Consider the following 13,768-nt stretch of genomic DNA (forward strand, 5'->3'; position numbering starts at 1 on the left):
CAAACCCATGAACAAAGACGCATTGATATCTGCAATAGAGTTGTTTTTGGCGAAACAAGCTCACAGCCAAACGAGTCATAGCACTGAAGGGAGAGGCAACTGGCATGTGATCTCCCCACGGGCCAATGGATGTACAAGTTTTCTCCTGTGCCTACGATATTTAATCCAGTGTTTTGTCAAGTTGCAAAATGCTATTCGTTTTAATGAATTTTTATAATAGTATGAAGTACTTTTTGTATAGGGTACTATCTTAATTGCTTTATACTCAATACTTGACCAATGGCTATTGCATCTGTCTATTGAAAGTGAGAATGTGGCATGTGATCTACTGTGTAGGCTTCATAAAATAAAATAAACAGATTGATAATGGCCTACAAGCTGATCTGGGGTCGCGTTTCCGCATAACCACGGAGGTTAGCTTTTTACTAACAGGATGCATCGTTTAACTAACCAACATGTAAGTTACTGTTTCCCAAAACTGTCGTACTTACATAGTACTGTAAGTTTGGACCATGATAGTTTCCAAACTTCAGTAGTCTGGACTAAGGTGGTTAATGACGTTTAGTAGCACGTGAACGGGCACCTGCACATACTTCTGTGGCGATATGCTATAAGGCGGCAGATGACAGCCGCCATTGCACAGCAGTTACCAGTCCCCTGTCCAAGAGTTCGAATCTGGTTTAAGATTTTGACAACAATATTGACATCGTTGTTTACCTAAGATTATCTTTTGTGCAGATCATATTATCAAAATCAGAATCAGCCTTCTTGGCTTGGTTTGCGTGACACTAACAAGGACCCCTTGAAAAATCAAAGGCTACATATTCTCAGCTGACTCGGCAAAAGTCGCACCACCTTATTATCATCTGCAAGTGTGTGACTTTTACTTACGTGCACATGGCTGCAAATTTACTTTTAATTTATGTATTTTCTGCCTTGGGCATTTTAAAATATGGATGTATGGTGGTTAGAAGTGTAAATATCAATTAGAAACCTAAATATATTTATAATTAATATATAAATATATAATATATAAATAATGTTTGCAAACAAATAACTGGCGTCAGTGACATCTTTGACATGAAGATCCCTGGAACTATGCTTCTACTAGCATTCTACCACAGGTCGAGAGGTGTAGTTGTAACTACACAACTTTACGATAGTGGTTGCGAACATTCGTTGCTACTATGGTTTTGGGAAACACTAACGTAGTGTAATGATGCATTGGACTATGTAAGTTCCAAATGAAACACTAACGTAGTGTAACGATGCATTGGACTATGTAAGTTCCAAATATGAATGTAATTCATAAAGCAGATGTATTTGTTTACTATACAGAAAAATAAAAATGACATGTCAAACAGTCAATTGACTACATTGCAGTCAAGAAGTAGGGCAAATTAATTTACGAAACCAAAACGTGGATCATAGTTGTCTAAGCCTCTATAGCGTAGCCTGTTAAAAACGTCACAGAAGCCTACCCAAGGCTAGAGATTAATTCTGAACAGTTATTTCTCTATTGGCTCAATTATCACACCACTGTTTTGATTTGCATAGTTGCGTTACCCCAACACTGACAATAATGTAGACAGCAAATTTCGATTTCGATTTTCGTTACCACCATGTAGTCAAGCCTTAAGCCATACCCAAGTAGCCTAAATCGAGGTAAATCGAGGTTTTTCAGAAGGGGCGGCAGGCAGAGCGACGCACAGTGGCTGAAAGTGGTACTAAAGCTTCACGCAGCTTCACGCCTCGTAATGCGCGACTTAAGTGGTCATTTGAAAGCGATGCCCACTGTAAAACAACAGGACTACACACACAGGCACACACACACACACATACACACGGGCACACACACACACACGGGCGCACACACACACACATACACACGCGCGCGCAGACAAATCACACATGAAGAGCTAGTGTTCTAACCTACTTCCTACACAAACTAACAACGAAACACTGATTTAGCTTCTACAATTATCTACGAGTGATTTACGCACACACACACACTTCTACAACCATCTAAGAGTGATTTCACATTTCCTAAAACCTGATGATTTCATTCATAACAAGTGCTACATACAGACTACAGACAGATTGCAAACAACCACATACAGTTATAGATACACACAACTACAGAGATCACACACACTACAGAGAGATCACACAACTACACACAGCTACAGAGAGATCAGAGGCAGCTACACACTACAGAGAGATCAGAGACAGCTACACAGCTACTATTTTAAGGGCGCATGCATGGCCACAGCCTGCAGAAATGAATGCGTTGCACACCGATCTACAGACACCCCCGTGCACAGACGGAAACATTCAAAGCCTTGATAATATTTGTCCGTTTCCCGGTTTTGTTTGTGCATTGGTCACCTGAAAATTTAGTAGCCTATATAGTACAACATCTACATAATATCTTTACAACAACGCCTAATTATGACCTATTCATTTGGACAACTTTATACAGCCCTATAAAGGCTAAAGTTACCTTTAGTTTATTTCCAATTTACCGTTGTGTATGGCTTTAAACATCGCGTGCGCTTTAACATCAGCCTAAGCATTATTCCAGCTGCGCTAAGGTTTTGACAAGCACCACAATTTTGCCTACCTTGTTGTAGCCCATCTGAAATAACTCCAAGCTTTGCTATGTTCCCTCCATCCTTTCGTTGTTTTCAAAAAACATTTTATATCCATGATGGCCTTGAAGTCTTGAGTTTGTGAATTTGCTTAAATAAGTTTATTATGTAGCCTAGAAATCTAGACGCACCCTAGTGGCGGCAAATTAATTTGCTCAGCCTGTACGTCTAGTATCAAACCATAGGGATTTCTATTGGCTGACGCCGGGACGCCATCCAATCACAGCTTCTATTTTGTTAGAGAGTCTTAAGGCGGGCTTAACAGGATAACGACAGTCCTGTGACGGTGAACAACAAGGAAGGTGGCTATGGCGAACGAAGAGCGGTTGTTTGAATTAGTTGGACTTTTTTTTTTTGAAAGTTGAACAACACAATGCACTTAAGTCATTCCTTTCGAAGAAGGATGTATTTGCCGTTTTGCCGACCGGATACAGATATGGTCGTAGCACTGGCCTATTGCATGCCTAGGCAGTTTGAAAGACAATTCTCTGCCCGCCCCTTGGATTAAGCGAGGTGAATGGTTCGATTCCAGACTATACATTTCAATGATATAGGATGGCCCGCCAGGCTACTTATTATGTGCTGTTAACCAGCAACCATAGACAGTAAAAGAAAGCAGCAAGTAGCCTTGGCTACAATTTCTGTAGTTGCTGCGTCCATTCATTGTTATTCTCTCTCCTGCTCAAACAAAAGTTGTGCGTGCATTAAGTTGATGATAACGTGTTTACAAACTCTACTTTACATAAAATATTGTAAATAGCCTACTGTCATGCAGTTAATGCGATACTATGCAGAGTTGGAAAGTTAGGTCAACTTGGAAACTGTTTCTCGTTGTCGAGTTGCCTGATGGTAAGGTACAGCCGTAGCTTATACCTGCAGGAGTGCTTGGCCGCCTGTGCTGCGCAACGCACACTTCGCTCCTCTCATCTATACGACGCAGTTCCCATTTCTGCAAACGAAAACTGCAAAGGAAAAATATTACCACACGAGGGAAATCAGTGTGGTGTCCATTCAGATGTGAAAAAATAGGCATAAATCTAGTGTACACATTTCCACGAATCACGGATGTGTTGATGACATAAATTAGGAAATATTAGAGGACTTAAGGAGATGTGATGTTGAACTGCATGCCGATGCCATTTAACCCAAATGCCCCAGCAGCAGCACGGGAGAGGAGAGCTTATCTGAAGATATGCATCGTCTATAGAGAGGTAATGTTAGATTACATTGCAAATATATCACCATGCATTCATAACCTCGTGATTCAGTGAGAGTGATCCCAAAACATCGGAAAGTATGTCTTTGTGACAATTATGCAGGGTTTCCCGCAGCACTTTGCAGTCAAGGCGGCCGCCTTGGCAAAACATGCCTGCCGCCTACGTCGTCAAAAAAAAAGTAGTCCACCGTGTTACTGTCCTGATTTCTCCCTTTCATTCCAAAACGTGACCAACGCCAGTCTCTCTTCTCCGTAGAACGCATTAAAACCTGCCATAAATCGAAAAATAATTAGTTTTTAGTTTTTCTTTACGTTATCCGAATCAGAGCTGGTGAGCGGAGCCGCGTAAATATCCCGCTAGCTCTCAGAATCAGTCAAATCGCGAACAGCCACAGCTCCGTTTACTTGTCAGGTGTGATGAAATGCGTTCATATTCCACTTTTTATGTCATAAACTTTGCAGAAAACGTTTTGTGGTAGGATTGTCCAATGGTCAAGTTGTTGCTTCAATTTGTGTTTTAATTTATGCTGAGTTCGTCAGTTTTGGGCACGTTTAAAATGTTTAGCCGACCGCGTAATTTGTCATTTCCGTTCTATAAGTTTCACTTTTCATGTCCTGAATGTAACATGCCTATGATAAGACTTTGCCAGGGCCGGTTCTCCCTATACGCACACTACCCAAGTTGCGTAGGTCCCCGCAAGTAAATGAAGGCCCCCTCCCTCGTCTCCCCTTCAGTTAGGCCTAGTCAAGCTAGTGACAGACAGGTATACAGTTATAGCGACAGTGTCTCATCGGCTACATTAAGAAGGTGAACATGAAACCGAATTACCATTCAGGGCATGAGAAACGGAAGAAGAAACTTCACGAGAATGAACAGCGGGAACTGCAGTCGGGTACATTTGTGTTCGTTCCATGGTTTGATGTCAGCATTAGCCTATATCTCTCCAGCGCGTGTTGCTGTCCTATTAGGCCTACGGGCAGTGAATCCTCTGATCTGTTTGCGGCTTGCTTGCCAGCCTTTCCCATGTCACAGTACATCGCAAAGTTGTGAAATATAATCGCATATTCCGCTTTTTAAATGCGGCTTACTGGCTACATTTATATAACCGCCTTTTAAATGCATTCATAATAACGTGCAGCTAGGGATGAAACTAGCGGTTTTTCAGCAGAAACACGAACCGTCGAAACTAATCGGTGATTTCACTCGTCCAATACATTTTTAAAAGAAGTAAATGGTTTTACAATAATTTCAGTCAAGCTTTAGTTGGTTTAGATAGCCTACAACTGAACGCAGCCTATGCCAAATGGAAAGTAGCCTAATGTATTGATTTGCTGTGCATACTGGACAATAGATGCACAACGTAAATTAGGCCTACATGAAGTATTAACATGATTATTTAAAATAGTATTAACATGATTATTTAAAATAGTCTATGTATGAAATATATATAAACATATCGAGGGGAATCAGGGGGAGCCAGCTCAGTAGCCTATCCTATGTCTTTGGCAAGTATAGCCTACTGACACAGGTGAAGAACAGTCAGCCTCAGCCAGTAGGCTAAGCAACCAGACCCTTTAAAAAAAAAAAAACTACATTAGCCTACTTCGAGTATCAAAACTGCAGTTTTGGAGGAAATATTTGCAGTTCTTATGCAGGAAATGTATTTTGGACACAACAAAATGGCATTGTACTGCATATAGTACTGTATTTTACTGCAGAAATGCAGTATTTTGGACATGAAAATACTAGCCTACGGTAGTATAACTGAACTGTACTTCGAAAAAAACTGCAGTTATTTTTTGTAATGGGATATGTACAGCAAGCATCAAAAACAAGCAGCCCAGAACCTAAAACTGGGCATTTATAGCTGTGAAGTTGATTCACACACAATTATTTTTATTTCTCCTAGTTCTTTATGGGGAAAAACACTATATTTGGTACTTTCCGTAGAAATCCTAAATGGGGTGGGATGATTGTATTGGGAGCACTGAGGTGTCAGATGCGACTGTCAAAAAAATGGTTACAATTTGGCCCTCAGAGTTCAGGTTGGAGGGGCAGGATTTTGCTTAGGGCCCCATGGAGGTCTGAACCGGCCCTGTCCAAACCACACACTGTGTGAAACAAACACTATCATGGAATTTGGACATCACAATAAATGAGGATACCCATAAATAATCTACACTGAAAAGAGGTTTAATTGACATAAATTACTTTTGTATGTGTAGGCTATCATCTAGAAACTACAACAGAGCCTTTCTTAGCAGCCCATCGGTGGTTCTCAAAGCTCTCAAAGTTCCACAACCCCCTCCCCCACCCACCCGGTCGGATGGCAACCGATACCAGACAACCCCCCGTCGGACAACCTACCACCTTGACTAACACATTTCCTGCAGGAAACCCTGTTATGTATTACATTTTGTCAAGAGGAAAAATAGCTCACAATAGCTATGTGTTCCCAACTGAACAGTGCTTATAGCAATCCGCTATGGAACAAGTGTGCCTGTTGTTAAAGGGAATGTGAGATGACACTCTGATTGGTTTATTGCATGTTATGTCCAAACCACACCCATGAGTAATGTAGCTACTTCAGAGCACCCCATTTTAGATTTGCGTTGGGGCGCAACAGTCATTTATCCCGCTGGTAAAATAGCAACAGTGCCCAAGATCCGCCCACAAAACCATTGGGTGTTGCGTTTTCATCAGGGTTCGAAATTAGCAATGTCCTGACATCCCGGGGACCATAAAAAGTGCCTCCGGGACACAATAGAATGATGTCTGGGACAACACTGGGACAGTAGAAAAATGGCAAAGCAAATTTCTAAATAGCTGCTTTTTTCCTAAACTGTTCACATGGGAATCTAAACGTATCTTTTTTGTCTGGATAAAATTATACAAAATTTGACCTGCCGTCATTTGACCTGGCGTTTGACCGGGCAGCTGGCAAAAGCAGCGCTAGCCAGCTGATCTATAAAGAAGTGGTTTTATACACGCAGCCTTACAACACTGTTTACTGCTCTTCGAATCACTGTAGGCTACAATGTCATTTTTGGCACAAATATAAGATATCCAAATGGGATGGGTGCTTGCGTTTCCTTAGGAATCCGCTGTCTTGGTTTTGTATAAAAATAAATATTAAACACATATGCCGACACAAACAGGGCACGGGCGGTAGGCCTAATGGGTCACTTTCCCATATAGAGGTTAACTTACCTAACTAGAAGGCAGGTAGGCTAGGAAATGGCATTTGTTTTCATGACATTGACATTGACATGACATGAACATTTTTGACTGATAGTGTAGGCCTGGTTACAGTGGTGTTATAAAAAAAACGAGATGACAGTCCTCTGACTAAAACGCTGCGGGTTTTCTGTCAGTGACAGACGAAACGTCACCAATACCACGCTGAGCTAAATAGCCTACTGCAACTGCGATTTGACAAAACGATAGTGTTGCAAGGTAGCCTATAACTATGAAAACAGTTATTTAAGTTAGCATTTGACATTTCTTTGTGGCAGTTCTAAGTTATAGGCTATTGAGAAAATAAACGAATACCGGAGAGCCTATCTGACTGCTTGACTTCGGTAAAGTTAGACAGAAATTTCTACTTATTGTTTTCACTTAGATCTGTGGCCATGACATCACACCAAACTGACTTTGAAATTAAAGACACGTGAAAATAGATTATTGACGGAATGTTTTACAAACCTGTCCGTCAAAACGCCGGACAATGAGAACGTCTAGTACAACCTCAAAAAAAGAGTCAAAAGCGCAACCTCTGAAAATTAGTGTTGTGTGAAACAGCAGATGATTAATGTTAATAAAATGGTGTTTAATAGCCTAAATTAAGTGTTCAGAACTTATGGTGGACCAGAATGGGTTAATTAAGTGGTGCAAGTTACTGATTATTATGCTGTTTATTACATAGAATGGGAAAAAAACAAGAACTTGAATTTGGGACACTGGTGGTTAAGTCCGGGACAGCTGCGGGACACTGAGAAAAAAAGTTAATTTCGAGCCCTGGTTTTCATACTTCCGTTTCAGATCGTTAAAATAGAGCCCATTATGTGAATGCTTTTCTATACATTCAATACTGTGCATCAACTTTGCTTTGTCTGTCATTTGCTTTATCCATGTAATAAAGGTCATGGGACCCCCTTTGTCACGAGTTAAGGGTATTCTGCCTGAGGCAGTAATATTAAGAATATCCCGACGGGAAAGAGACTATGGCAAGTAAAGGATGTACATCTATTGTATTAACCAATTATCTTACTTACTTGGAGTAGCCACATGACTTGCGTATGGTATATGGATCACATGCTATGTCCAAGAAGTGTCCATGTATTGTTGTATTTCTGCATGTATGAGAGTCTAGCCAATCTCTATGCTGTTTTCATGGACAGCAAGAATCCGCTTCGTTCGTGGTTTTAAAAAGGCTACGTTGTTTTTTGCTGCTACATTATATATATATATATATATATATTATCTCCAGTGGTTCAACAGTTTGTCTTGTGCAGATGTGCACACACATTGAATGAGCGCTCACACCACTACCCCCTAATACTATGCCTCTTTATTTGATAACACTAAATCAAGAAATATTTCCTATTCTGGAAAATGTTTAGTTACTTTTTCTTTTGGTGCGCGGTTCCATGATACCATTAAATTGTGCCTCAAATTATCCGTGGACCAGCAATCTCCTCGTTGAGGAGGCCCTAACCCTGCAGGTCATAGACACACACACACTAACCCTGCAGATCATAGACAGAGAAAGCATGCTCTGGGAACAGAACACAGCTGCATGTCCAGTGTAGCCATGGGAACAGAACACAGTTGCATGTTCAGTGTAGCCATGGGAACAGAACACAGTTGCATGTCCAGTGTAGCCATGGGTCTGTCTACCTGGAAAATGACAAGTGTCTTGGAGCGGCCGCACCCTCCGCACCTCCACTTCCAAGCCTTCGGCTTTTTCTCTGGTGGTGGTGGAGATACGACTGCAAATGTCAACATTAGGCTACGCTATGTAGCTTAGCAACATTAGGCTACCTTATGTAGCTTAGCAACATTATGCCCCGTTCGATTGGTCTTTAGCGAACTCGTAGCTCGTCACTGACGTCATGTCATATGAGCTGTTTGTGTTCTGTTTGTCAACCAGCTGCGCTACCGTGTGTTAGCATTTGGCTATTGTTACTAGCCAGTTTGTAATGAAGCAGTTTTACCCAAATAAACGTCTTAACATCATAGCGACAGATAGAGGTTGGACACTGTTGTTTCTACGACTGATTTAATTTGACACAAATCCAACAGAACTGCTAAAAAACATATAGGGCTGCATTTACTGGTAATGGGCGCAGCCATCTTGGAAATTCAAACTCGTAGTACTCTGAGCTAGACCGAGTTGACGAGTCGTGTTTGGACTTCAGAGGATGTTTCCTTTGCAAGTTTGAACTGAAAACAGCTCGGAAAACGACTTGAAAAGACAAATAGAACGGGGCATTATGTATTATGTTATGTAGCTTAGCAACATTAGGCTACATTATGTGGCTTAGCAACATTAGGCTACGTTATGTAGCTTGTTCCCTTAGCGAATTCTGCTACCGACAGTTCAAACAAAACAGCCCAAAATAGCCTACACATTTTCCGCATTGATTCAGAAATCAGAACACACACACACTACACACACATTGACTGATATTACACACACACACACACACACACAGACACCCACACACACAGACACCCACACACACTACACACACATTGACTGATCAGAAATCAGAACACATATACAAACTCTCACTCTCTTTCTTCCTTCTCTCAGTCTATCTCCTCTCCTTCTGTCTCTGTCCCTCTCTCCCTTTCTCTCTCTCCCTGTACTTCTCTCTCTCCCTCTCTCTCTCTCTCTCCCTCTCTCTCCCTCCCTCTCTCCCTTTCTCTCAGAGCTCAAGGGGAACATGAGGCATCAGAGTGTTTTTAGAACAAAATGCTGAAGCTGCCATCTCTGGGAGTCCCACTGAGCATCGCGCACACACAGACACACACACTCATACATACTCTTTTTCACCTACACACAAACACAAACACACACACACACACACACACACTCATACATACTCTTTTTCACACACACACTAGCCCTACACACAAACACACACACACACACACACACACACTCATACATACTCTTTTTTCACACACACACACACACACTGACAAGGCAGTTTACTTTCCTAATCCGACCCCTACTGAGCAGGTTCTGTCCACTGCACCTTGTACTAACAGTTGCAAACATGAGTGTGGGGAAATTACACACACACACACATACACACACACATACAGACAAAAATATACACGTATGTACACACACACATACACACATGTAGACAAAAATACACAAGTATGCACACACGCGCAACATACACACATACAGACGAAAATACACACGTATGTACACACACACACATACAGACAAAAATACACACGTATGTACACACACACACATACAGACAAAAATACACACATATGTACACACACACACACACACATACACACGTATGTACACACACACATACACACATACAGACAAAAATACACACGTATGTACACACACACACGTACACTGCGGTTGTAGAGTGTGACTCACCATGAGCCCTACACACAAACACACACACTAGCCCTACACACACACACACACTAACAAGGCAGTTTACTTTCCTAATCCGACCCCTACTGAGCAGGTTCTGTCCACTGCACCTTGTACTAACAGTTGCAAACATGAGTGTGGGGAAATTACACACACACACACACGCACACACACATACATACACACACACACACATACATACACACATACAGACACACACGCACACACACATACAGACAAAAATACACACGTATGTACACACACACACACGCACAAAAATACACACGTATGTACACACACACACCCATACATACACATACATACACACATACGCACACATACATACACACACACGCACACACACATACACACATACAGACAAAAATACACACGTATGTACACACACGCACACAAAAATACACACGTATGTACACACGTACACACACACACACGCACACACACATACACACATACAGACAAAAATACACACGTATGTACACACACACATACACACACACACACACACACACGTACACCGCGGTTGTAGAGTGTGACTCACCATGAGGGGGTGTGTATGTGTGGTGATCGTGAGCGGGAGGCTCTGTGGGGGGGCGAGTGTGTGGGGCATAGGGGGCGGAGCTCTCAAACGGCAAGTCCAGCTGACCGTCCTCCTCCCAGGAGAAGAGCTCAGCCAATCCCAGGGCCCCGAGACTCCCAGCCCCGCCCAGCTCACAGTCCAGATCCTTATTATCCTTCTTCAGCTCCTCCTCTTCCGGTTTCAGCTCCTCCCCTCCCTTCTTCAGTCCCTCCTCTTCCTGTTTCAGACCCTCCCCTTCCTTCTTTGGCCCTATCTCCCCCTGCTGGTCTAGAGGACACGCTGCGTCCTGCTCGCTTTGCTGGGGTCGCCGGCCGAAGTGCCTGTCCAGTTCGGCGCGGATGTCCTGGTCTCTGAGACGGGCGGTCCTGTTGGAGTGGGCTGGGTTGTGGGCGTGGCCTGAGGGCAGAGGGGGGGCGGGGTCTGGAGGGAGAGCTGCAGCCTTGCCGTGGCAGCGGTGGCGTATGTGGTCGCCGTGGCAACAGCGGTGGCGCTGTGCTGCTGGCAGTAGTCATGGTCGCCATAGCCGCGGGACGCGGGACGCTTGTTGCCACGGCGACCATCCTGGCGTAGGTGGGCGTAGAGCTCCGTCTGTTGGGGCGGCCTGCGTGGGGGGAGGGGCCCCGGAGCACACACACACACACGCGCACACACACACTCCTCCTCGCTCCGCCCACACACACACACACACACACACACACAGACACTCCCCCGCGAAGACAGAGGCAGGCTGGAGTCTGGGAAAGGATGCTCTTCTCTCCGGGGCTTATGAGGAGGCGTGGTGGGTGGGGTCAGTCCTGGAGGAGAGGGAGAGAGGAGAGGGGGAGGGATGGAGGAGAGAGGGGGAGAGAGGGAGGAGAGAGGAGAGGGGAGGGAGGGAGGAGAGAGGGAGGAGGAGAGAGGGATGGAGAGAGGAGAGGGATGGAGGAGGAGAGGAGGGATGGAGGAGAGAGGAGGAGAGGGGAGAGGGGAGGGAAGGAGGAGGAGAGGAGAGGATGGAGGGAGGGAGGAGAGAGGAGAGGGGAGGGATGGAGGAGAGGAGGAGGAGAGGAGAGGGAGGAGAGAGGAGGGAGGGATGGAGGAGAGAGGAGGAGAGGAGGGGAGGAAGGGAGGGAGGAGAGAGGGGGAGAGAGGGAGAGGGATGGAGGGGGAGGAGAGAGGAGAGGGGGAGGGATGGAGGAGAGAGGAGAGGGAGGGAGGAGAGGGGAGGGAGGAGAGAGGAGAGGGGGAGGGAGGAGGAGAGAGGAGAGGGGGAGGGATGGAGGAGAGAGGAGAGAGGGAGGGAGGATAGAGAGAGGGGGAGGGAGGAGAGGAATGGAGAGAGAGGGGGGGGGAGGAGAGGAATGGAGAGAGAGGAGAGAGGGGGAGAGAAAGGGGGAGAGAGATGTTACGAGAGATTGTGTAGGATCAGGCTACTATGCAAGAGGGAGAACTGGCACAATCATAAGTTTTCTTTTTTTCCAACTCCATTTACACAAAGAAGTCCATACACACACACACTGCACACTGAGGAGGGGGGAGGGAGGAGAGGAATGGAGAACTCCATTTACACAAAGAAGGAGGAGGGAGGAGAGAGGGAGGGAGGAGAGGAATGGAGAACTCCATTTACACAAAGAAGTCCATACCGCCACACACACACACACACACTGCACACATCAGCAGAATCCAAGCAATCTGTAATGAAGATTTTGTATAGGAACCACGTGATTTTCATATCAAAAAAATACGAAGCATTTTTTTTACTAAAACTATGCAAAACGAGCAGACATCCAACCTCCGAAAGCTCATTCATAGGAGGATGAGATACAGAGAGAAAAGTGACCAGTGAGGAGCATGACAGGCAAAACACACACACACACAATCTATACACACACACACACACACACCGGCCACTATTATATTATTATCTGTTGGATGAGATACAGAGAGAAAGTGACCAGTGAGGTGGGGCATAGTATAGGGCCTTTTGTTATTTTTTTCTTCAGCTAAGATTTGATGAGGTGAGTTTAACAAGTGTTCAATTCACTTTCCCACCGTTTTCCCCATCTTTGTCTATCTGTCCATTTCTCACTTTTATTCACCTATCTTCTCCTCTCCATCTCCCCCACCTTTCTATCCATCTCTCTTCTCCATCTCTCCATCTTTTCTCTAGATCCATATTCATCTTTCCATCTATCCATCTTTTCTCTCCATCTTCATATCTTCTCTCTCTTCCATCTCTCCATCTTATCTCTCCATCTTTTCTCTCTTTCCCATCTTCATTTCTCTCTCTCTTTCCATTTTCATCTTTTTCTCTCATCTCCATCTCTCCATTTTCTCTCTTTTCTCCATCTTTTTATCTTTTCTCTCCATCTCTCTCTTTTCTCTCCATTCTTTCCATCTCTTTCTTCTCTCCATTTTTCCATCCCATCTTCCATCTTTTCTCCATCTCTCTCCATCTCTCTCCATTTCCATTTCCATCTCCATCTTTTCCATCTCCATCTCTCTCAATTTCTCATGCCTTCCACTTCATGGCACCTGCATCTGAATGAATACACACTCCACATAGACTCAAAAACATATGAACTCTCAATATATGGAGAGTCCTGACTCGTGTGTGTGAGATCTTTTCTCACAGTGTAAATTACATGGGGATCTCCAAGCAAATTACTACCTCCAGCTCAGC

The 13,768-nt window shown here is 43.9% G+C and overlaps 1 protein-coding gene across 1 annotated transcript in view; it reads right to left on the reverse strand.

Moving 5' to 3' along the window:
* Positions 1-11,256: 11,256 nt before the first annotated feature.
* The window catches only part of LOC125289344 (peroxisome proliferator-activated receptor gamma coactivator 1-alpha-like), a 34,333-nt gene continuing 31,821 nt past the window's right edge, over positions 11,257-13,768 (reverse strand). Inside the window, exon 8 of the mRNA XM_048236096.1 lies at positions 11,257-11,900. Within this exon, the coding sequence (XP_048092053.1) occupies positions 11,374-11,900 (527 nt within the window). The 3' untranslated portion in view covers positions 11,257-11,373. The remainder of the gene's footprint in view (positions 11,901-13,768) is intronic.

Source organism: Alosa alosa, chromosome 24 (genome assembly GCF_017589495.1).
Source record: "Alosa alosa isolate M-15738 ecotype Scorff River chromosome 24, AALO_Geno_1.1, whole genome shotgun sequence".
Taxonomy (NCBI): domain Eukaryota; kingdom Metazoa; phylum Chordata; class Actinopteri; order Clupeiformes; family Clupeidae; genus Alosa; species Alosa alosa.